We start from the raw sequence: 25,817 nt of genomic DNA, 5'->3' as shown, positions 1-25,817 counted from the left end.
GGAGAACAATCTGAATGAAACATGTTCATCTTTTCTTCCTTAGAAGAAATCTTCTGTTTCATCTCTTGTTTCCTCAATGACTGAACCTCCAGAAAAAAGCCAGACTAGGAGTGCAGTGACAAAAGCTGAGAGAATCTGTCCTTTTGGAAGCAGGTATATATATTTGCTTTAGGCTAACTTCCCTTTTTTTGAAGAGAGATTTTTCAGAATGCCACTACACCTGGTAATCTTCAAATCCCTCAGACAACCATGCAAGTAGTAGCAAATCAGGGAATCCAGCCTTGGGCCAGTCTCTGCAGAGCAGGGATCTGCTGACATCTTCCTTTATTGTATTTATATAACCTGGGCGTTGCTTTCTCAGAACCAGCTGTGAACTGAAGCCCAGTTTTTTAACCAAACCCTGTGTTTTTAAGATGGGATGCTGCAGCAGTTCTCATTCAGTGTGGGGCTACATGAGTTTTTCTGTGGGGTGTGTGAATTCATCCTATCATCTTTTCACACCAGCAAAACTGTTTCTTAAAAATGCAGGAATTATGAGGAAGTAGCACATAAAAGAATATGTTGTTTCAGACAAAAGAAGAAACTTCTGAAAGTCTTTCTGGAGCATGAGAGCCATTCTACCTGTGACAGTGACAGATCCCTGGCTGATGACAAAGCTGAAGTAGATTCCATGTTGAGAGAGAAGGTTTGTGTGTATTTGCACCATAATTGATGCTTCCCAGAATTATTAAAATAAAAGTACAGTGAATGATCTGTATTCCACTGATTCTGCCCCATGGCAACTAATAAACCTGTGGCAGAGTTTATCACTTCATCAGAATGACAAAGGAATCAGACAAGGAACAGGGACCTGTTTTCTCTTTGGGCTTTTTGAGAAGGTTGGTGTATGGTGGAACTGGTGGAACCCAGAATGAACTGAATGCCATCCAGATAGCCTTGACTTTGCAATCTTTTTTGCCATGACCCATCAGTGTTGCAATCTGAACAGCGTTTGTTTTGTTCCACACTTTACTGTTTTGTCACTTAAGGTTTTTACCATATTTCATTTTGGTCCAGGTGACAGCCAACATGGAAGTGCATGATGCCATTTATGTGACTATGGAACTGCTTTCTAACTGGGGAAATCCAGGAAACGTGGGCCTGAGCCAGGTGGAATTCTTTGATTTACACGACGAGAAGATCTTTGTGTCTCCCCATGATGTGGACATTCGAAATGCTGACAACCCAGGGGATTTGTGCTGCCTGGTCAATAAGAATTTAAATGTAAGACAGCCTAGTCCTGGATATTAAAATCTCTCATTATAATATAATACTCTATCACCAGGTTTTTTGTTCAGAAACATGATTGCATTTTGAACCTGACTGCATAACAACTATGATAATTTAAAAGACTACAAATATTGCCTATTATTAACAAATCCTGCTTTCCTATCCAAGATGTTGGTATTCAGTTATAACTTTGCTTTAGAACAGTGTTTGATTAATTTGCCTGACTTGCTTAACTAAACAATTGAATGGAGGAATCTTTAACTCTGCCTCCTTATGTATTAACTCTGTGGCATTGTCCTGAGTAAAAGAACACATTCAGTTTTTAAGTTTTGTGCTGTAGAACAAGATCACAAAACTTTGAGAACAGTAAATTTCACCTTTTTAGAGTGTGTGTGCTGATAAACTGAAGTAATTCTTGTGGTCTCAAGGTGTAGGAGCTTCACTGCTGATTTTTTTCAGATGTTTAATATGAATTTTATAAGAGAGTAGAAAGAGGGAAAATGCGCAGTGTTTTGAAGTTACTTGAAACTCAATATGGAGTATTATTTCCAGACAAATATTTTTACTTGAAACATCTTTCTTACTGTCTCCTGAACAGTGTGGTCTCTAAATATCCATTCTCCTTTACAGGCTGTGTGTCTGGCACTCAGTAGTAGTAGTAGTGACTCTCAGACTCTCCAGCTAATTATAAATTATGTGGTAATACCTTCATTAAGCCATTATAAACCTGTTATTCTCAGCATTACTCATATATTTATATATCCCATTATTCTTAAGTAATGAGGTTTTACATTTCATTGATTAATATATTCCTTTGATTTGTGACACTGTAATCTCCTCTCTTGAAGCTGGAAGGGTATTGCATCCAAGATGCAATCTGGACAGGGAATACAGTCTTAGGATTTGGGCATGTGATACCTGAGCTGCAGGTTCTTTCAGAAGTCAGACAGCATTTCCAGTTTGTGTACATTTCAGGAGAGCTTTTGGGTGCATTAGAAAACCCGATAAATGAATCAATCTCCAAGCAACTCATATTTTCAAGAGAATGAAAACTTGACATAAAAACTTATTACGTGGAAAACTCCTTTTACCATGCTTAAAACACTTCCATCTTTGTTCATTTAGGTGTACATTTGTCTTTGAGAATAGACAATAGATTGTCTTACTGAACATCAGGGATTTTATTTTATTAGTTTATTTATTACCTTTGCAGACTTCTAAGAAGAGCACTTGAATTGCCTCCTTCCTTGTACTTTGTGATATACTGTAAAAGAACAAAATGCCTGGCAGAACATCAGGTGCTCTCTCCTAACTCGATTTAGATTAGAGATAAGGAAGAAATAGGGCGAGGGTGGGGAGGCCCTGGCACAGGTTGCCCAGAGAAGCTGTGGCTGCCCCATCCCTGGAAGTGTTCCAGGCCAGGTTGGAGGGGGCTTGGAGTAACCTGGGCTAGTGGAAGGTGTCCCTGCCCATGGCAGAGGTGGAACAAGGTGATCTTTAAAATCCCTTCAAACCCAAACCATTCTGGGATTCTGCGATAATGCTTAATAAGACATAGATTAGGTATTGCATTGAAATTGTTTCCTGTAAACCTTTTTGATTCTTATACACATATATATATCTTTTAAACCTCAGAATAACAAGGACAGGTAACTGTAATTCTAGAAATATCTAACAAGGGTATTTCTTCCCAATGGTGAACCCTTAGACCCACATCATTCCCCTTCACACTGCTTGAGTCTTCCTTTGCTCTCCATCAGGTGTACCTTCAGTGCCCACACAAAGCAGTGTCCCACAAAATCTAAGACTAGAGGTTTCCACTCTCCCTTTTCGCCTTGATCCAGTTTGAATTCCAACTCCTTAACCTGTTCACCCTGATGGTTCAAAGAATTTTTGGGCTGGATTTTCCAGCTCTGTTTGCATAGACAGTAACCCCAGACTCAAGTACCTCATGTGAAGGCAAAGGCATCACCGTCACTCTTGGTGATAAAACATGAGAATCCTCCACAGTTTTGAGAGTTTTGGCATGGATTCTTCAAGGTGCCTTCGGTTTGTGGTGTCAGGTCTTTGACATGCTGATGGGGACTGTAACACCTGTGAGTTTGTGTAACCCCAGTCCTAAGTGGTTACTTCCACTGATAAACCAGAGATCTCTGTGCCTCTCACTCACAGTACTGGCCTGGCTCTGATGTACCTCCTGTTGTTTGGAGGGTCATGTGCAGCTTTACAGAGAAACTGGTGAGAAGCATGGAGAATTCTTTCCAGAGTCCATTTTGGTGCTGAATCAGGTACCCTCCTGTGAAGGCACCTCTGGCTCTCAGTACACACCAGAACCTATTGATTTCTGGGGCATCAGGTCCTGGCTGGAGAGGTCTGCAGGTAGATTGCTCATCAGATATTCTATGCTGTTGGGAAATTATTTTTTAACCATTCTCGTTCATAGTATGACTTCAAAAACATGATGCAGCTTTGAAGTTGACCCTGGAGTTGGGTTCACACTGATTTGAAGGCTATCTTTCATTCCTTTCATGTTAAGAGGCATCTTTCTGTTCTTCAATAGAAAGTATTAAACCTGTCTGGCACTCCTGTGGCTGTTTTTACCCCAAGCTGACATTACACACAACAACAGTCTCCCAAAGCTTTTTGAGAGGCTTCTGGGGCAGAGACATCGTGACCTGGGGGAGTTTGGAATGTGGAGATGACCACTGTGAGAAGTGGATCTATTCAGGATATCTCTGAACAGGCTGCAGAGCTCTGTCCTCACCATCATTAGGCACACAGCTGAAGTACACAGGAGGAAAGTTTTATGATTACTGCCTTCAGGAAAATCTGAAAGACTCACTTCAGAGTGAGAGGATGTGGAAAAATACTGACTGTGTACCTACTGTGTCACTGTATGTACTGTGTATCCTTGAGAACAGAAGGGGGCTAATTTATCTCCTCATCTCAGATCACTGAAATGTTACCTGCATGTCTATTCCCTTTGTGCCCTTCTTCATCTCTGTTTTGTGATAACATTTGACATCAAGTATATTAATATTCAGCATTTTGATTCTGAAACTCTTTCCTCCTTGCCTCTTTCTGAGGTGCCACACATCCTTTTACTCCACTTCTGAACACATAGAGGTAGCAGTTCTTTACAGTTTTCAGAATTGGTACTTTTAAGTCTCTTGATTGCCAGTTGTATGTAAAATTCATGTTGGGAGTTTCTGTGATATCTTGGAAAATATGAAATGTAGAGTTCTATATAGCTCCAAGGAATAGATCTGTAAGTGATGTTGGCTGTCTGCAAAGCCTGATTAAAATAGAGGCAGGCAATAAAGTAAAATTCTATAAGATTTCCCTCTTTAGAGAGCAAACCAGAAATGTAAGCACAGGAAGAAATCATGGAATGATTGTCCAGTGTCCATTGTGCTCAGTGATCCCCTCTAGTACAGGCAAAGCTGATTAATTTGATTAAAATAAACTGGGCTTGCTCTGACCCTGCAGTTCCAAAGCAGGGCAGGCTGCCTGTGGTTTGTGAGTGTGCAGATGCCTCCCTGGGACAGCGAGCAGCTGACCTTTATCTCATTGTCAGGTTCTTGGGAGCTGCCTTAGAGGCAGGAGAGTCGGATTTGCTGCCGGGAAATGAGGTTGAGGTTTTGCTCTTACGTAGTAGATTTTATTGAATTTTCTAATCTCTGCGTATTCTGCCGTGGGGTGGGGAGTTAATTAAAATTAAAACCCTTGCTTGAGGAGGAAGAGTTAGTGACAGTCTGCTTGTGTGTTTTTAGCTCAGGAAGGAAAGCTGCCTCTGGATGTGCCCTTTCCATCCGCCCATCCAACTGTACTTTGTTATCCGCAATCCCACCCGGTCATGTGACTTTGGTATATCCAAGATCAAGATTTGGAATTACAGCACAACAACTCCCAGTGTAAGTAGTCTTTTCTCAACTACTCTGTACCTTTGCTCTGCCTTGCCTAGGGAAATTCAGTTTGCTCTTCTTTCTAAAAGCATGAAATAAAAATAGATATAATTTTCTCTAACAAAATAGGAGCTATGAGGTGTCCCTGTCTGCTGTGAAATTTGCTTCTGTCTTAATTGTAAGTGGAAACAATGTGGTGATAATGTTTTCATAGACAATGAGCATTTTCTTTCAAAGCTATTAAAGATCTCTAAAGACCTAATAAAAGGCTTGTGTATTGTGTCACTTAATCCTTTACTGTGGTGAGATAAAGATTTGAAGGTAAGTGCATCTTAATATTCAGGACTCTCAGTTGTTCTATCACAATCTAACTATGTGTTTAAATATGTGTTTTCTCATGTATATAAATGTAAATAGGCTGACTGTTGCTCAAGTTTGGGTTTGTTGCTTTAATTAGAATCACAAATTGGTTTGGGTTGGAAGGACCTTAAAGACCATCTAGTTCCAGCCCCCCTACCATGGCCAGGGACAATTAAAAACTCCACTACTGTGTGCTCATAATAAAACAATCTACTGTTAGAAGAGAGACATATCATGGCAGATGGCAGATGGTCTCTTGTCTCTGTGTTTGAATGTCACCATGAAAATTATTCTTGTTTGTACACTGCAGTGTTAAGAAAGAAATCCCAGGTACTGGATCAAAGAGGATTTGCTGTCCTGGATTATGAATAAGAGGGTTTATCCCTCTGGTTTTGCTCTCATCCATGTTCTTATATAAGCACATATGGTAATTTATACATATGGAAATGGCCATGGAAGGGGCAGCTTATACAAGTTTACTATTACATGATTTATATTTGTTTTCCTGGAATTTTAATAGCTTTTTCCACTAAAATTGCAGTCTGCAGAATGTTCCATCATCATTAGAGTGTGCGAAAGGGATGCTGTTCTTGGAGGTAATGGTAGGATTTGTTACCAAACCTCCTGAATATAATGCAGGAAGAACAGAGAAATGGATGTCTGTGTGTCAAGGCACTGCTTTTTTAATAAACTGCTATGAGGCAATCTCTAAAATCCACTGGGAGTGTAATCCCATGGATTTTGGTGGAAGTGCAGCAGTTTATACTTATTAAAGAAATGTCTCATTATCCTTAAGGTGAAAGAATAGCAGGCAGTTCTGCCTAGTTCTGTAATTTGTCATGAGGAAGTTTTGTCTGAGAAGTATAAACCCCAAAAATATAATTAGCTAACAATTTTCTTCCTGCTAGTGTAAGTCCAGAGCCAGATTTCCGTGTGGATTTTCGTAATCGTTCTTACTGCCTTTTCCCCCCTCAAACGACACCTAAGCCAGAGGTGCCCAAATACTTCTTGCAAAAATAGGCAAAAAATTAAGTCAGGCCAGTACTTTTGTATGTTTGAGCTTTGGAACTTGAGTCTAGAAGGAGAAAAAATATGTTTGAAGGAGGCTGTAAAAGTCTGATGACATCATTGCCATAGATTCCTCGATTCATTGAATTACAGGGAAGGTCTCAGAAGATGCTTCATCTTGCCTTTATTTACTTCAGATGAGATCTGCAAAAAAGGAGGTCATTTTTAGTCTGCAAGAAGGGAAGAAGTGTAAGAAAGGGCAGCCAGTTCTTTTCAAACTTGTCTGCAATAGTCAGACATTTTAGAAGTACTTGCTACAGTCTTGAAATTGCATCGTTACTCGTTGCTGTCAAAACTTTTTGTAAGATCCAATATAATGTCTGTGGTGTGTCTTCACAAATCTGTGAGTGGAATCAATACTTTAATGCATTAAGGTCTTAGTTGCTCTCCAGTTGGTTCATTTTCTTCTTCAAGTGGTTGCCTATATGTGTGTTCCTCCTGTGCATATGCTCATGTCCGTTCTCTTGAGCTGGAGATTTGTCAGTGCTGGATTACCACTTGATTGACTGTAAGGCTGCAGCAGCTTTCTTACAGCACAATTAGTTCTATAGAAAAACTTTTTTTCTTCTCATTCTTGACTTCTTTTCTATTGCTCCTTCTTTTTCACACTTCTGTGAGAAATCAGGCAGAAGCAATTTCAAGTCCTTTATCCAGGGGTAATTCTCAGAAAAGTGCCTCTGGTTTTATGCTTTGTCCTTCGTGCATAAATATCCCTGAAATGGCCAGAAATTCCATCCTTGTTGTCTCACTGGGAGGCACTATCCCAGCAGGCACTCTGAGGGCTGAAGGTGCAAGCTGGGAAGGAACACCAAGAGAAACTGTAGAATTACTTCCACAAAATCTTTTTTTTTCCTTTCTGATGCTGATCACACCTCCCTGCTTGTTCTGAGACATTGTGCCATTTTAATCACTCTTCCAGGAGGAAAAAAAAACTGCCTTGGATGAAACATTGGGTATTTGTTTAGAGGATGGAATTACCCATGTGGAAGGGACTTTTCCAGCCTCCTCATGCTCCAGGAGAGCAGAGCAGTGGTACCAGGGAAGCTAAACCATGGTGTCAATCTTTCCCACCAGAACTGATCACTAAGCAACTGAAAGCTCAGAAGAGGGGTGGGAGGGAATGAAAAAGAGCAGTTCTTAGTCTTGTGCCTGCATATGTTTGTTCTCGGAGTCTCTGAGATCTGTTCATGTTTTTCTTCCCTGAGGCTCAGTCTGCTTTAAGATTTTGGTGCAAAAGATTTTCATTAGCTCTTTTCCTGGTTCTTCCTGAGTAGATGGTTTTCCTGAGCTATCAGCTGTTACTAATGCCTGCCCCAGTTCAGTCTGTCTCTATTGTCCTACAAATATCCGTAGCTTTGCCTGGTTCATCTGGATACACTTCAGACACCTCTTTTGCTTCCTAAAATACCTGTCTCAGATATTCCAAAGCATCAGAGAACAGGAAGTCTTTTCCCACTGACTGAAATAGTAATTTTGAAGTGACTGGCCCTTTTCTGGGCTTGACTGTGCCTCCTTCAGGGAAAATGACCTCCACCCTCTCATTTTTGTTATGTTTTCTGTCCTTCTCTGGTACTGGTGAGTGGAGTGGGTTTGATTTCAAAACAAGTTGCTCTTAAGGTTGCTGATTTTAATTTAAAAAGATGACATTGACAAATGCTTTTCAAATGAACATGTGTATTTCTGTTGTCCCATGCAGTTTCTATCCGTCCCTAGGTAAAAATGCAGAACTGAGAGCTGAGTGTTCCTAACAGCAGTAGAGGCTGGGATATTATGTAGAAATGTTGCAGTTATCCCAAATTCAGCCGTGAATATCTGAAATCTCCAGCATTTAAGGAGGACATTGGCAGTCCAGACATACAGAAATTTAAAAAATAACATTACTGGGGCATCCTGATAGTCTTTCTCTTCCTCATCATAATTTCAGGCAAAGCCACGCAGGTAGTTTTTTATAGATATAATTATTGAAGTGTTTTGATCCCCAGTTAGAGCAATCTATCAGTGTCCTCATTCAAGGGGAAAAAATATCACGTTTTATGGCCAAATGCATCAGTACAGGCTTATAGCACTTTATGAGACTCGTGGAGTTCCACAGGCAGCTGTGCCATAATGGCCAATTAAACTGGGTTTACAGCTGTTCTTTGAGAAGTTACTGAAGGTTATCTTTCCCTATCAGGAGTGTGTCTCACATACCTACACCTGCTTCCCTCCCTCAGCTGTAGCTTTCTTGTTATCCCTGCATCTTCTCCTTTTCCTGTGGGTAGGTCCATATTACATTTTTTGCCTCACACGTGCTATTGTTTGGAAAACAAGACAATAGACACTATAAAGACTTTTAAGCCTTAAACAAGTGTCTTCAGGAGTGAAGAGCCAGAGGCATTTGTATTTGTAGGGGAAGGAGTAACTGGTTTAGGCTGGAAGCAGAGGAAAATTTACATCAGTATTCAAAGAGAACTGACATCCAGGAGATGAACAAGAGGGATGAAACTGAAACTTCTTACTTTCATGCAAAGCTTCTTAGTTTTCATGAAAAGAAGGAAAGAACAGAGAGTCTTTTAAAGGCTCCACGAGATGGACACGTTACTGAAAGTTAGAGAACAGAAAGGAGATGGATTTTGTCTCATCTTCTATATTTTCTTTGAAGATAATGGTATTTTTGTCAAGGAGGAGAAAGGGTTAGATCGAAATGGTGAAGAGAATAGAAAGAACATTAGTTCCAACTTCAATGGAATGAAAAAATCAGGTATTGGTCGGTGCCACAGAGAAGGAGAACACAGAGATAAAGTTGTGAGTGGCAGAATTGTGTCTGAGATAAAGGCCTTCTATTTAAAAGGCTAGTTAAGTGTTGGGATAGGCTATCAAGGCAGATTAGTTGGAAACTGTTAAAAACAGATTTCTTCTCAATGGTATAGGTTATTTTACATTCTTCAGTGGAAAAAGATGGACTGGATGATTTTTTTTTTTTGCTGTCCTTTCTAGCTCTGTTATTTCTTTGTAACTCTTTTTAACTCCAGTGGCTTTGATCTGGGTGGTTGTTCACTGTGGAACGTGTCGTGAAAGTGGTGAATCTTCCAGATGCTGAAACAAAATGTGCCTCTGGAATTTATATGCTGATCAAATATATTTATACTTAATCTAGGCTTCTTCCCTCAAGCTTTTCTAAATAATCAAACCTTGTCAGATGAAATGGTTCATAGTAGTGTCTAGCAGGGCTTTCAGTCCTTTTAAATAAAATCTTAAATATCCCACAGTTGTTTGAGCTTTAGATTGAACGGTAGTCAAAAGCATGTAACTGACACAGGGTTTAATTGTTTTCATCTGTCTATTGATTAAGTGTTCAAGTGTCAGAGTCCCAGAACAGTGATATCTAACACTTCAAAGCTTAATTGAAATCTTTACACTTTTATTTTTGTAGGACCTTGATGTTGGAGCAAAGAAGGTGAAGTTATACATTGATGAGAACCTTGTATTTGAGGGTGAATTAGAGAGAGCCTCTGGAGATCTCTTTGCTGACCATAACACTACAATTGACCTTACAGATCACAAGCAAGATACCTCTGCATCTCCCTCAGGTGAAAGGAAAGAAGTAAATGCACCTGCAGTCACAGATGAGAAAGCAAACCTACATTTCAAATGCTCAGAATCAAGCAGTACTTCACTAAACTGGAAATCCCCGCCAGAAGAAAATCTTCTTAAGCATAAAATGAACTCAATCAGCTTTACAAAGAAAAATTTGCCTGAGTTAGAGGATGATCTAAAAGCATTCCCATCTCAAGTTTGTATAAAAGATGCCAGAGAGAATTCAGCAGTAGCAGCAGTTGCAGAGCACGTTCAGTCTGATGATGAACTTTCTCTGAGCGAACAAATGGAAAAGTTAACAGGGAGAAAATTGTCTGATTCCACAGGTGCACTTCCACCTTGGTTACAGTCATCTTCCCAAGTAACTGAGAACAGTCATGTTACTCCCAGTAAGCAGAAGCCTTCCTGGCTTGCTACAGAACGTAGTTTAAGCTCGAGATTTCAAACACAGTCAGATGGAATCATGAAAAACTTCTCAGACCTGCCAAATGAGGATGTCAAATGTCAGAGAAATGAACTGGGAAGACCCAGTAGTAGGAATGCAAATGGAGATGAGAGGTCACTAATGCTGGCCAAAAAGGATGGTGATGTGGGCTTAGACATTTTGGAGCAGCTTTCTAACAGGAATTGCTGCAGCTCACAGTACCCTACGAGTGGAAGGAGAAGTGTCAGATGTGGTAAAAAGCTGGGATTAAACACTATAAATCTTGGAGAAGAGGATTCTGCCCTCAAAGGTAAGAGGTCACAATAGCAACCTCAGTGCAGGTGCTGACATGTTCTCCATTTTTCAGCAGCACAAACTCATTTATAAGTGGAAGTGACCTCCTGAGATTCCTGGAAGTATAGCCAGGGGGATTTTAGTTTTGCTACTTGTGGTATTTTCCTCATTCATACTCTGATAATACTCAGAGTCTCTCTACTTGTCCCACACCTGATGTGAAATACTCTTCTGAGAAAAATTTACATTCTGATTTAGTGGATATTTATTTATTTGGAGCAGATGGAAGACTAAATTTCAGTAAATTATATTCCAAGAATTGACAGTTCCTGCAGACAGCAAATGTTTGCTAATATCAATTAATATCTGCAAAAAGATAAAGAAGAGTGTGTCCTCAAGTTAGTGAGTAAATTTACAGAATTTATTTGTGTAGTAGGTTTGTGTCTTTCTCAGTGAGAATATATTCTGAATATATTTATTCAGAGTGAGTGGAAAACTGCTCATGACTTTCACTGCTCATGACTTTACAAACCTCACCCTCAGACATCTTATTTATGAAGAGTTTTCTAGTAAATTTATCTGTTATCTGCTCCGTGCCTTTTGATTATCCTTGTCATCTTTCTCCAAACCTTTTTGAGTTCGCCTGGATCCCATTGGAAGTGGAGGATCCAGATTTGCGTGGTTATGTTGGCAGTAGCCAACAGTGTTTCCCCAGGGAAGAGTATGAGAACTGGGCAACTTCTGAAGTTCCTGCTCTCTCCCAACCTCTGGCAATCCATGGCTAAGAAACTTTCTGGGTCTGGGGTAATATTTTTGTGTTTAACAACTGTAAATACCAGAAGAATAGAATTTCTTACCCACAGGTTCTACTTTGTCTCCCTTTTAACCAACTTTGCAGGATTTATTTTTGGTCTCAGCTTTTCAGTTTCAAGCCATGTCACTCTGATTCCTGGGTTTTTGGGCTTTTCATATCCTTCTTTGGCATCCTGTAATTCTTCAGCATTCAATATCTTGTCTCAAATGAAGAGAGTCTGGCACAACAAGGACAACAGGACCCAGGGAATTGGAATAAGATGGTACAAAACTACAAATGGAAATTTTGGTTGTGATTTCGCATCAAAACAATTTGCATGAAAGTGTAGCTTGCTGGGTATTGAATTTGAGTGTTTACATTAAAGTAATGGTCATTAGGGACAGGAAATGTAACTAAATGTATTTGAAGTGCCAGTTCAAATTCTGCAGCAGGTGCTGCATGATTTTTTTCAGGCAAAGGCGAGAAAATGCTTTTTTTAAACTTAGGATGTCTGAATTTTTTGTTCTTTGACCCTCTGTGAAGAAAACAGCAATTTCATCAGTGCATCTGAAGTTATACCTCAAAGAAGAGAGAAATAGGGAAGTATTTGGAATAACTGCCATCTTCCCTTCACCCACCCACTCGCCACAGCCCTTTTGCTGTTTCACGGATTTTACGTTATCTTTGTTAGATTAAAACCTTAAAATTATGGAAACTGTAAATAAATCCCACCTTGGGAATTTCTGTTCAGTTCCAAAAATGGAAACAATGTTGGAGTTTTAATATAAGGTATAAGATGAAGGTTATCATGGATCTATACAGTGTCCTCTAATTTTGCTCAGAGCAGATTATTTCATGTGGTGCTTAAAGCTTCCGATATGTTTTTGTCCCTGGGAAAATTGCAGCCATCCAGCAGCTTTTGTTCTCTCTCCACTGTGCTGTGCAGGGTAAAACCATCTTCAAAGTGGAGCTGAGTGAGCTTTAACAACAGGGAAACGGTTTTAAGTGTTTCTGTGAGAGTGGTGGATTTTAATTGGCACAGGACTGAGGGAAGTGCAGCTTCCCAATGGAAGTGTGTGACAAAGGGAAGGCTGCAGAGCCTCCTACCAGTGTCACAGCACAGCTTTGGTCACTCAGTGAAGAATAATAAGAACAACAGAAATTAGAAATAGCACGTACATGCTTGCCTCGAGTTAATGTTGCTATAAAAACATCAATTTTTCTTTGATAACCGGTTTAATGTGCAAAGGAAATGATGGGAGTCTGCTGATAAAATTAGCAAATAACATATAATTTGGGTTATTATGAGTTAAGAAGATTGAAGAACTCGCAGAAGGATGAGCTTGAGGACTGAAGCAGTGGAATGCAATTCCATAGTACTGCTTTGCAGGCTCACTTGGGGACTAATAACCAAAAATGAAGTTGTAAGCTGAGTAATCATCAATTGCAAATGACCGAGGAAGGGAAGGATCATGGTTGAGTAGCTGATGGCAGATTGAGTGTGAAAGGCTGGTGTGACGCAGGGTGATTGGAGCAGAGCACTCCCAGGATGGATCAGCACAGGCTTTTGGGAGAGTTAGGGAAATGTTAATATCTCAGCACAGCCACTTGTGAGACGTCAGTTGGAAAACTGCAGCTCTGATCATCCATTTTCAGGAAAGCTGATTACAAAGTGGAACAGATACAGAAGAGAGCTTTTAGGATGATTTGGGAAATGAAGCATGTGATTGCAGCATGGAAATATGATTGCTATTTATAACTGCAGGGAGTAGAAAAGAGATTAACACAACAGAGGGAGAAGAAAGGTGTTTTCTTCAAGGTAGTCTTGGCCCAAAATGTAGTTTAGGAAAGTTTTGAGAGGAATTGTATGGTGTGTGTTGCCATCAGAAGCAAGATGGGGGACTTGGTGGTTGAAGACACCCATCCTAAACCCACAGAGGAGGTGGAAGTTCGAAGTGTCATTATAAAATATTACATTTTAAATTCTTAAAAAAAAAAACCAAATAGCTTCAGCCACTGGGCTCTGCTTTTGGGCTCTCTCTGCTTCCCTTTCAAAGCTTCACTTCTCCTGTTGTCACTCCTTAATGCAGCTAACAAACCTGTTAACCTCCCATTGAACTGCCTCAGAAGTGCTTTAGAATTGTAATCTCTGGGCTGTTTGAAGTACTTGACGTTTAAAAAAAAATTAACAAGGGAAGGGAAAAACTCTCCCAAACAAGGCAAGTCAATGGATGTCAAATACTCTTCTCATCCTATTCTGCTCATCCTATTCTGCTCATCCTGAAATTTTCAAGCTTTGACATTTTGAAATGATAAAGATATATACAGTGTCTTCCCCAGGTAAATTGTGAGGCTCTGGGATATACTGTTTGGGATCACCCACCTCTGGAGTGTCTGTACTGACAGTGGTTTGAGCAAGAAGGGGACTTAGAAATGACTGATGTTCTCTGAAATATGAAATTTTTCTTCATATCTACATTTCCCTTGTGGGGTAGGGAGGAAGGGCCAGGTTGGACTCTAGGGTTTCATTCTGGAAGGCAACCCTTTTCCAGGTAGTTTCCCATTTGCTTTGAAATTCTTATTTCTATCTCACGTGTCCCCACTGTAAATGATTATTTGCCACAGATAGATTAGGAACATTGCCTCTTTCCAGTGTTTCCAGAAACACAGTTAAAAGTCAGTCGGGAGCAGTCTTTTGGGAAAACATTATTTTGCATTTTACAGCAATTGGCATTTATTCTTGATAACCATTTGTTTTAGTGTCCACCCAAGGACATGGTGCAGGAGTAAAATCTGCCCCACGGGCCTGTAATTGTTTAGAACTCCACTTCCTCTTCTTCATTTATTTGAAGAAAATACATAAGTGACTGTTTTATTGAAAATCTTTGTTATTATCTGTTCTTAATTGTTTTGAGATGGAAATTAAGCAGCTCCCCAGTGCAGCCACAAGGAGAACGTGCTTTGCTCCCACTGTGTCCCTCTGATTTGTTGTCCTCACTGCATTCCCATTACATACTTTGTCACTATACCCCTCCTACATCTCACACTTGCTGAAAAGTGAGAAAAATATTTGGACATCACCTGCACAGAGTGCAACATTCACCTCATCCTCCTTATGCTGAACCTCCTTTTCTCACCACTTTTCTTTATATCCACGTGGCTGATTTTGAGAGGAAGCACCAGCTTTTCTCTGTAATGCTTTACATTAACCAGTTCAGCCATTTCCAGCTGTATGAAAGATCTGCAGAAGTGCAGACAGATGATTTAAACTGTTGTGACAGCCACACAATAAGTATCACTGGGCAAAATCCCAATTTCTTTAAGGGTTGAGTCAAGAATTCGCAGCTTAAGAGTTGCAGTTGGGATCATGGCATGTGCTGTGCTCTTGTAATAGTTAAAAGTGATTGTTTTCATTATGTCTAAATGGGGAAGAGAAACTGGGACATGGAGCCTTCATAACAGGGAGGCAATATAAAAGTGCTGCTGGAGGAGAATTTCACAGTAAGTGACACGAATAAGACCAGCAGCGTTCTGCAAAGTCCCTGTCGCAGCGGTTTGTTCCCAGTCCTGCTTCTGCATTAAATGCCTTTGTAATGTTGTTTTCAGATGAAGACTTTTCCATCAAGGACGTAGCAACCTCCAGAGCGAAGTGGTGCAGTGAACAAGAACACACTCTGCAGGAGTCCTGGAACTCCTTGGTGAAATTTAATTATTCCCATCGCGGCCGGATCTCGAACATGGATTTTCAAGGGGATATCTTTGATGAGTTCCTCCACCAACAGAAACTCAACCGCTCCGGAGAATGTCAGCAAGTGAGGAAAGAGGGACTGCAAACACTACCCAAGAGGCAAGAGGAAGAAAGTGCTGTGGAGGCACATGATGGAAATGATTTTAAAATTCCCGTTTTACCTTATGGGCAGCACTTAGTGATAGACATTCGAACAACGTGGGGAGACAGACATTATGTTGGTCTTAATGGAATTGAAGTTTTCAGTTCTAAAGGAGATCCTGTTCAGATTGCAAAAATAACAGCTGAACCACCTGATATAAATATTTTACCAGCTTATGGGAATGATCCCAGAATAATAACCAACCTAATTGATGGGGTAAATCGGACACAGGATGATATGCATCTCTGGCTGGCACCATTTACCCCTGGAAAACCTCACTTTATCTTTATTGACTTTGTGAATCCCTGTCAGGTAGCTATGATTAGGATTTGGAATTACAATAAATCTCGAATCCACTCTTTCAGAGGTGTGAAAGACATTATCATGCTGTTAGATGAACAATGCATCTTTAAAGGAGAAATTGCAAAGGCCTCAGGAACGTTGTCTGGAGGTATTCTATCATTTCTTATTTTCTTTGTGGGAACAGCAGTACAATGCAAACAAATGCATTTCACTTGTTTGTTATCGCCTTCCACTTCAAAGCAAGCTGGCACTTTGTCTAGTATTGAATTTAAAAACATAATGCAAAGCCCACTAATGCATTCTTCACTGATAGTGTGGATTTTAGCAGCACACAGAGCTAATCTCCATTCTTAACCATGCTTTAGCATCGTGTCTGTATTTCAATAATATCAAATGGTCATGAGAAATTTAAAAGTTTCAGCTTTTTACTTTTTTTCACATGTAATATCTTTTGGAAAAGGTGATGGAGAAGCTTTTTTCCCCATTGTCTTTCCTATGTGTTCAAAATTTGACTGAATTCTCTAGTTTTTTTCTGCTGTGCAGTGTAAGTTTAAAAATGAAATACTGATTACAGCAGCATCAGTATCAATTGACCAGAAATTAATAAATCAATATAGCAATCAGTATCAATGTACCAGAAATTATTTTTAAACGATTTTTTGCAAATTAAATGTAAAGAAGGACCAAAAATAATTTTTAGCACTCTCTATATTCTTTTGTATTATTTATCCATTTAATTCTGTGTGTTGCCTTCAGCTCCAGAGCACTTTGGGGACACTATATTGTTCACTACTGATGATGATATTCTTGAAGCTATATACTGCTGTGATGAGACATATGATGGAGAAATGGAAAATGCCAGCTCCTTGAGATATGAGGAAGAGCTAAAGAGGCCAACAACTGCTGACAGGGAGGGAGATGAAAGACCTTTTACACAAGCAGGTTTGAGAACAGAAGATCAACAGGTAGGGCCTTCTCTGTTCAGAACTCTCCATAAATGTCTTTCTGAAACATGACATGGAAGTAGTAGACACATTTCTATGGTGGGGTAAAACTCTGCAGAAGAACTAATACAATTAGGACTATTTTGAAGATTTTTTTTTTGACCAGCTCAATAATTTAAGTGATATTTTAAATCCCTAAAGGTCCTCCAAATTTTGGTTTCCCTGACTCTTTAACAAACCTACAAGGAAATCTATACTAGATTTTTTTTTCTTTACTTACTTGGGCAGAGATTATAGGGAGTTCTTTTTGATTTAGGTACTCCTGAAGGTTTGTGCACTGGCAGTGATACATACAGTTATTCATATAATGAGTAGCTGTCGTCCTTTTCACTCCAAACCAAAGATTTTTCCATATTTTCTGCACAGATTATACTCTTGCTGGTTTCTTCCTCCACAAATTAAGTATCTTAAACGAAAAGAATCTCTTCCTGTCCACCCTTCCCTTATTTTCCCTCTCTGTATTTTTTTGGTTAGCATCTCCACAGATTTGTCTGCATTTTGCAGCACAAGAAATGCCTCTTTTCCACGTGGTTGGTATTTTACTCCTTGAAGGAAAGATGTGTTTTCAAGCACTGGGGTCTTGCCTTATACCATTCCAGCCCAGTGTCTGAGCAAAGGTCCTGCAAGGTTTTCTCATGATGGTGTGGGACAGACTTTGACCTGATTTCCTTAAATATTCTACCTTCTCAGAATCTTCTTGAGCACTTACTGTTGCATCAGTGAGGTTCTCTTTTTTCTAGGGGACACACTTGTGGGTCTGTGAGGAGATCCAAATTCCAGCTGGTTCAGCTGAACTGCTCCCAGCGATATGTGGTTCCTAATGAGCCTTGTGTGGTTTTCAAGCCTTCTCATTCTGTCTTGTCCTCTTTTTCTTTGGCTTACAAGACAAAGGGAAATAAAATGACATTGGAATTTGATGTCACTGTTAGAATCATGAGTCAGTGTCTCTAACCCTTGGACTTCTTCATTAATTTTGGTCCCATCTTTGCTTGTGATGTCTTAAACTGTTGAGATGCCTTTTGCAGTGCAGGATTTCATGACCACAAATTGAAGTTCACCTTTCTTTTTTTGATCACTTGTTTATTGTGAGCATTCATCAGGACCTCTTCCATGGCAGAAGCCTGGGCCTGGACTGTCTGGCCCTTACTCAGAGTCTCTGCCTTTCATTTTGCTGTGATGCCCTTCATCCCCCTGTTCTAACTCTCAAATGTGCTGCATCAGCAGTGGAATAACAAATGCTGTTGTGACTGAACCATTGATCTCCCTGTCACTGTATGTTTGCTGATTTTTGTGGAGGGATGCTTATGCTACCAGAATGATACAGATCTGCTGGGCAATTTGTCTTCCCCAGCACAACGTTGTCAGACCAGTATTGGGTTTGAACAGTCTGTACTGTTGGTCATTCTCTGTTCAGTAGGTGAAAGGGTGTTTTACTGCACTGCCTACAAAACTTTTCAAAAGCTCTTACAGAAGTGTCTTACTTTCATGTTGGTGTTATCTGTGGTCATCTGTCAGTCCCATGAGTTCAGGAACCTTTAACATGTTGACTTTTCCAGCAGATCAGACCTGTGCCAAGTGCACTTGATTCAGCTCTGTGGGTGCTTGGGGAGAATGTAAGAATAGCACAGACATGCAGTGGTGTTTGTCTAAAACACTCATCCAGCCCTTAGAAGTGTGTATCACAAGGACTTCTTCACTTAACCTTTGTGTTTAGTATCCTGCTGCAGATTTTTGTTGCATTAATTCATCTCCTAGCTTTCTGAACCCATGTGCACTTTTACAATTTACAGTGCTCTATGGCAAGTTTCCCAGCAAAGAACCTCTTTCTGTTTGTCTCTAGGTTCCTTTAATGTCCTCTAGTTTTTGTATTGGAAGAAACTAAACAATTATTCCCCATCCTCTTCTTTGAGCCACTCAAGAGATTTATACCCCTGTGTTACAGTCTTCTAAATCTTTTTTTCCAGAATGGTTAGTTCACCTTTAGTTATTCCTCACAAGGATGGTGCTGTACAGTATGGTCAGGAGGAGGACCATAGTAATACTTCCTAGTTTTTATTGCTTTTCCAATAACTCCTGTACTGTGGTGCTGTTTTGTTTTAGCCATAAGAATCTAAGAACACAGGTAGGACAATGCTCACAAGCAGAAGTAGTTGGAATAGCAGAAAATTAGAGCATGTCTGAAAGAAAATATAGTGGGCACCAGTGGAATAAGGGATCTGAGTAGACAAGAAAGGGAGAAAAGAGGTGATAATGTGGCTGGCACAGATGGTTTATGGTCTACAAGGGAGGGCATTATTTTGCAGTCTATAAACCCAGTAACTTTACTATGCCCATGGGCTTTGATTTTCAGTAAAGTTACAAATTTTAATTCCCAGGCTGGTCTTTTAAAGTTGTTCTAAGGAAGAGGCATCAGATATCAAAGACAGAGTGACTGTTTTGCATGAAAAGCCCCCAATAGGAAGGGTTTTCCACCTTCTGTAGGTTCCTTGTGTGTGGGTATTTATTTCAGTGCACAAATCTTGTCCCGTTTCACCTGAATTACCTTAATTACCACAGGGACATTTGCTACCACATGAAGGATATTGCAGTCTGGGAAGAGACATCTGACATCCAGGATGTCAGTGGTTATACTGCAGAGATCTGATGGAACAGTAGGAGAACAGTGATGACAAGTCTTTAATTTATTTTTAGGCACAATGTAGGTCCATTTGATGTATTCTGGATGACAGGAAGTTTACTTCTAATGATAAATTAAACTGTAGAGAAGTCTGGACTTCCAATTTCCTGTTTGACTTTTTGACTACTAATGAGGATTGAGCTGATATTTTTATAGAGCTACTCATAAAAATGCCAAGATGTCATTCTAATCTGCTTTATTAATTTTGGAGCCCAATACTGGTGTATGTAAAGTATCTGCAACCCACTGCCATTTTTCTTTGTCTTTACCACCCTGATTGCCCCAGTATGATCAGCAGGTCTTGCCATCTGTTTATTCCCTCTCTGGTTTGCTGTGCTGAATAGCACAGGCTCTTTTTCATTAGCCTTGTCAGAGAACAAGCACAAGCTTTGGGGCAAGTTTGCTTATTTGTTCTGCCTCTTAGTTCTTGAGAAAGAATTGTGGTGGCACTCTCTGGTCTTGACTTCTTTCCAGACTTCTTGTCTCTGCAATGCATTTGCAACATATTGCAAATACAGCATATTGTCATTTGCTAATAGCAGTCTGCAGGTAAATAAGAATGACTTAGAGAATTTCAGCCTCTTTGAGAATAGGTATTTCACAGTAGAGAGTCTCCTATTCAACATTTCTGTATGAACTAACCAAAAGACCTCACCCTAACAGTCTTGATTTTCTAAGGATCCATATGATCTTTTACACATTGGAGCCTGTTTTCCATTATTAGCAGGACAGCCAGGGTGGGGAGGCAAAGGGGAGATGGATATGTAAAAGGCTGGATGTATTGAAAACCAAAGGAACAGACATAAAAACTCTATAAACAATGCCTGTAATGTATGTATAATATTGCACCTGTTGACTTTCTTTTTAGGTTCTAGAGCCAGACTCTTTCTCTGAATGTACACCTAAGGAGACAGGAATATTTACTGGAAAATGTAAGTTCTTACACTTCTTCCTTAACCACCTTGTGGTCAAACATATTATCAAGGAGGACCTGATTTGTCAGAGCTGAACAGAACTTTGTGACAGATGTCAGGTCTAGAATAAAGAAGAGAAATTGAATATTTAAGGCAGAAGCTTTGTTTACTATGGCATTTACAAAATTATATCGTAACAGTTGGCTTTTAATCTCAGAAAAATAACATTAGCCATTTGCCTAGTCCCTGAATGGGATTTCTAATAGCTGTGGCCCTTACCCAGTAATTCTCTCCCAATCCTGTGTATTTCTGTAGACTGACTGAATTTTTCAGATTGGATTGACAGTAGAAACCCCACAGTAGAGCTGGATCACAATGTTATATCCATGCTTAAAGTACCTGTTTCCTTTATCCTGTACAAACCCAACTCTCTGTGGGCTTTTAAATTGTTATCCAGGGAGCTTCTGGATGGCCCAAAAGCTTCAGGATCAGCTCCTGGTTCTTTGACAAGAATTTCCAGTGGGGTGTTAGGAAATCTTTTTCACCCTGGGGACAGTCAGACTCAGGAATAGGGATTGAGAGAGGGTCTGAAATCTGCCAGCCTTGGAGACGTGCAGACTTCCTTGGGATAAGCTCCTTGGAGACCTGATCTAATGGACATGCCCTGAGCTTGGAGGTGGATTAGACATCTCCAGAGGTCCTTTTCCCCCTGCATCATCCTCAGATTCTCTGAAGGCATTGCCATGGTGAAGTGAACACTAAACCCTGTGTGAATGGCTGCTCCTCCCTGGCTTTTCCATGGGAAAATATATTCTGATTTTTCCTGAGATGTAGTAAAAAAAACTTGCTAGTAAAAGCAAGCAAAAAAAACATGCTTGAACCTTGAGCAATTTTAGTTTTAGCAATGGTCTTGGGAATAGCATCTAATATCAACGTAGCCAAATTTGTCAGCTAACAGAACTATTTATTTCTTTGTGTCCTTGCAAATGCTAATGAGATCTTACACCCAAGGGAATTTATGTGTATATCAAGACTTGCTATAGCTATTTAAAGGTATTTGGGCTGGATGGCTTAATAGGTTTAATGCTTGTTTGTTTTTCAGGACACCATGACTACTGGTGCTTCTTTAGACACTATCCAACCTGATTAGTTGTGGGTTTCTGTCGTATGTGAAATGAAAAATATCTTTAATTTACAGTGATGGATTTTTTTGTGGAACCTGATCAGACTGAAATATTACTTGTTATATCTGTATATGCTATTTCTGGTTTTTTTTCAGTAAGGTATAAAACAGGTGGATCTGAAGATACATATACAACCTTTTGTTTGTTCAGTTTTTCTTTCCTATTTATTTTCCAGAGATGTAGGCTAATCATTAATTAATAATATTAATATTGCTGCTTTTCACTGATGCTGTCCCATTAAAATACTTCTGTGTGTCCAGTTCTGATGTGAAGGTAGTAACTTAAAAACATAAGCAAAGCAAATTTGTGTTTTGCTTTAACTCTGAGTTGGTTTCTCCAGCAATTTATGGGATTATGAGAGGCTGGATTTATATGAACATATATAGTCATTTAGCTGGTGAAAGATGATGGATAGACTTCAGACTAATCTGTCTTCTCTGTGTCTGCATAATCACAAAATCTGTCATGTAACTGCTTAAATGTGTCATTGAGTTGCTGTCAGTCTGCAATCACAGTAATGAGACACTTGGTAATGTACTTGATCAGGAGCTGGGTAGTTAAAAGTGAACAAGGTGTTGGCAGCCCACTACAGGGGCTAATACAGGCCAGGAAATATCCAAATCCAGCATATAAAGTGATTTAATCTCTACAAAATATACGTGCTCCTGACCATGGCTCCTTACTTCAAACCAGATAAATTATATGTATGTTCTGTTATACAGGCCTGCAGCTGAATTTTACCATGACCTGGGGAGACTCCCATTACCTTGGACTGACAGGACTTGAGGTGATAGGAAAGAATGGTCAAGCACTAAAAATCAGCACAGAACAGATTTCTGCTTCACCCCAAGACTTAAATGATCTTCCAGAGTACACAGGAGATTCCAGAACGTTGGAAAAGTAAGTAAGGAAAGACTTGGATGCATTTTACATCAGATTTGATAAAGTGACAGAATTATATAAGCTTCTATTATGCTAACACATGGTAATGCAAATATGATTTTCATCCCATCACTGCTCATTCTTGGAATTCACAAGCTGCCCAGGAACAGCTTGTTGTAGAAACATGAATGAGATGTTTCCAAAAGTTGGTGTTTGAGTTAGGAGATGGTAACAGGCCTGGTTGGTATTTCTGCCAAGGACTTTCCAGGAAGAAATGTGGGTGTTCTGAAGCATCTGTCTGTGCATATTCACTGATATTTATGCAGGATTTCTGGATAACTTCAAGGAAAATTTTCAACTTAGCAAAGAGTGAGGATGTGTTTGGGAATTGCACAAATAGGTGCCATTCTTTTGGCAATTTTTACAGCTTTTTTTTTTGTAATTTTAATGAAGTTTTATTCATTGACAAGTATATTTCCTCAAATTAACTCGTACTTCCTAAATGGCAGCAGTATAGAAATCACAAGCTGTAGATCTGGAGAGGACTTGGCATTTGGTTGTTATTGAAGCTGCATCCTGTTGTTTCTGAGTCATATCTCCATTTTAAAGGGTATTTTCAGTTGCAGTCCTCTGCTCTGGCATGTTTATGGTCTGTGACTGGGTTTATGAATTAGGGCTTTTCAAAGTCTCTGTAGAGTCTTCCTTAGAATTTTGTATTTATTTACATGTGCACTAACTCTGTTATTTGTAATTTCTGCTAATCTGACTAATGCAGATATCAAATTTACTTGTATATAATTACTTGTTTCTTCTGCCTATTTGTGTGAAAATCTCATCTGTAGGCACCAAGATCTAAGAAATTTTCCCTGATGTATTTTAGGAATTTTATTTATGGTGCCTTTTCCTTGCCAGCTTTCCTACCGTTTTTTGGCCTGTGCACACACATTTAACCTTCCAGAGTTTACAATCCTATCAATTTAGGGGTTTTTTGATCATTAATTTTGTTGAAAGATGGCTTTTAATAAATTTGTTTATCCTACTACTGAGCCAGGCTGCCTTTGAGTTTGCAAGTCCTCCCTCTTTCTGATGTCTTTCTTAGTAAGTGAGATACATTTTTAAATCTTTCTTTTACATACTGGATTGTTTTGCTTAAGAACTTCTTTGGGCACAAGAAATAGAGGCTTTTTTTGGCTTCTGGTATTTCTGGAAGCATGTTGAATTTGAGTACACTACAGTGCTCTTCATCTGTGGCATTTGGAATAAGTCCTGTGTGCTCTTCAAGTCAAGAATTATGTCTTCTCTCATGGACTCCCTAATCAGCTCTTCTGTGAAAGAGTCATTATTCAAATCTTTTTCTTTAAGGAACTGCCAAGTCTGGCACTCATTCTTCCATTAAACTTTTAAATAAATATTAAGTATATAGTTAGTTTTTTGGGCAGTGTACCAAAGTAATTACAGTGGACAATTAATTCATATTCATTACTCCATCTTTGTGTGCCATAGTTTGCAGTAGGAGAATATAAAGTCAGGATTCCAAAAATGAGGAAATAACAGATTTAACTTTATCTAGCCAGCCTGAAGTCTGTGCTGTTAGGAAGAGACATTGTCCTGCTGGTAGGAAGCTTTCTAAAAAAAGTAGGGATGTGGCTGACTGTGGGCATGAAGAAGGACATGAGCAAACTCTGGCTTTGCTCAGGGTTATCCAGCTGCCATCCAGTTCCTTGTTGGATTCAGTAGAGTTGTGTTGGCATAGTAACACACTGCAGAGTGCCAGACAGACTAGTGTAGGCATGGAACTATATTAATAAATTACATTGTGCCTGGGCCTTAGAGTTTTGACTTCAGCTACAAAGGCAGTCGAGCTTTCCTCTGCCCACCCCTGTTCACACAGGGAAAACCTATGGATTTTGCTGGTTTTCCTCAAACAGACCCAGCTAAAGAAAATACTGTTTTTTCTCCCCCCACTGTCTTTAATTCAATAATTGCTTGTTATTCTTGATGCTTACTGTGCTTTTTAATTCATGCACATGGGCACAAGAAGCCCTGGAAGCTGAAAGTGGCATTAGAATGAATTGAACATCTAGTAAAGTCACTGCTTTCCATGAGAGAAGCCAGCTTCTCCCTTCCTGCAGCTAATGGATTTTTCTCTTTGTAGGTTAATAGATGGGACTAATATCACAGTAGAGGATGACCATATGTGGCTCATTCCTTTCTCTTTTGGAGAAGATCATCTGCTCACAATCCATTTTGATAAAATTGAAAGTATCGCAGGGCTTCGCTTTTGGAACTATAATAAATCTCCAGAGGATACCTACAGAGGGGTAAGTAAAAGAAAAGGAGCACTGCCAGCAAAAATATACAGCAATGCATTGGAAAATTGGTACTGTGATGAATGAATATAGCTGCCTTAATGGAACACCATAAATCTCTCTAGATTGTCTGAGTCTGAATTTTGTGGCAGGTATAATGCATTCCTGTCTCCACAAACAGCACACATTGAAAAAAAAGCCAGAGATACTTTAAAGAAATCTTCAAAGCTGATTTTTCTAAGAGACACATACAATACCACATATTATTTTCAAGATATATGATTCTCAAGAGGTATCCTCTCAATAGCTAATATTTAGACCTACCATACGATCCTATGTTTCCTGGAATACAGGGAATGATATAAGAGGGAAACTTTTCCCACAGAAATTCTGTTTAGTTAAGTTTCAGAAGGCCATTCAATACTGCCTTTTCCAAGAAGCAAGAAGAGTCACTTGAACCCTGAACTGGGAAAGCTGATATCTTTAAACAGTTTGCTAAAATAGTTTAGCTAAAAATGTATAACATACCTCCTCTCTTCTTTTTCCAGATTTGTTTGGTTTATATTTGTTTTGTTCATACTGCATTATTGGAAGTGACTGGCAATTGGCACCTTTTGGAGATAATTTTCCACCTTGTTGGCAATCTGAGTTTGGCTGTCCCTCATTTCTCTGCTGTATTTGCACTTGCAGTGATAATGAAATGGTAGCTGCTGTTCACTGCACGGAAAGTTTATGAATCCATTTGTTTCCAGACCTCCCCTTTTACGTAGAACTGTTGCATTCTTGATGTCCAAATTCAGTCAATAGATAAGAAGAAAAACGTTGATTTGTATTAAACTGAGAGACAGGACAAAAAGGATCAGCAAAGTTCTGGGAAAAAAATCTGCAACTGAAATTGGAGGCCTGGAACATTCATAGGATTGGGCAAGATAGTGGCAAAGTTACACAACTGTGTCTTTGTGTAA

At 39.5% G+C, this 25,817-nt stretch overlaps 1 protein-coding gene across 7 annotated transcripts in view; it reads left to right on the top strand.

The window, feature by feature from the left end:
* KIAA0556 (KIAA0556 ortholog) overlaps nt 1-25,817 on the top strand; it is a 55,841-nt gene that overhangs the window by 16,500 nt on the left and 13,524 nt on the right. For 6 of the 7 annotated variants that reach the window (XM_027654980.1, XM_027654983.1, XM_027654978.1 and 3 more), the window contains 10 exons: nt 44-153; nt 571-685; nt 1,057-1,263; nt 5,043-5,183; nt 10,015-10,912; nt 15,296-16,030; nt 16,639-16,847; nt 20,432-20,495; nt 22,384-22,561; nt 24,699-24,864. In XM_027654980.1, coding sequence (XP_027510781.1) covers nt 44-153; nt 571-685; nt 1,057-1,263; nt 5,043-5,183; nt 10,015-10,912; nt 15,296-16,030; nt 16,639-16,847; nt 20,432-20,495; nt 22,384-22,561; nt 24,699-24,864 — 2,823 coding nt within the window. The remainder of the gene's footprint in view (nt 1-43; nt 154-570; nt 686-1,056; nt 1,264-5,042; nt 5,184-10,014; nt 10,913-15,295; nt 16,031-16,638; nt 16,848-20,431; nt 20,496-22,383; nt 22,562-24,698; nt 24,865-25,817) is intronic. The other variant, XM_027654984.1, reaches the window with a different exon arrangement.

Source organism: Corapipo altera, unplaced genomic scaffold (assembly GCF_003945725.1).
Source record: "Corapipo altera isolate COAL_440 unplaced genomic scaffold, ASM394572v1 98, whole genome shotgun sequence".
NCBI lineage: Eukaryota > Metazoa > Chordata > Aves > Passeriformes > Pipridae > Corapipo > Corapipo altera.
This window is presented reverse-complemented; position numbering and strand designations above follow the sequence as displayed.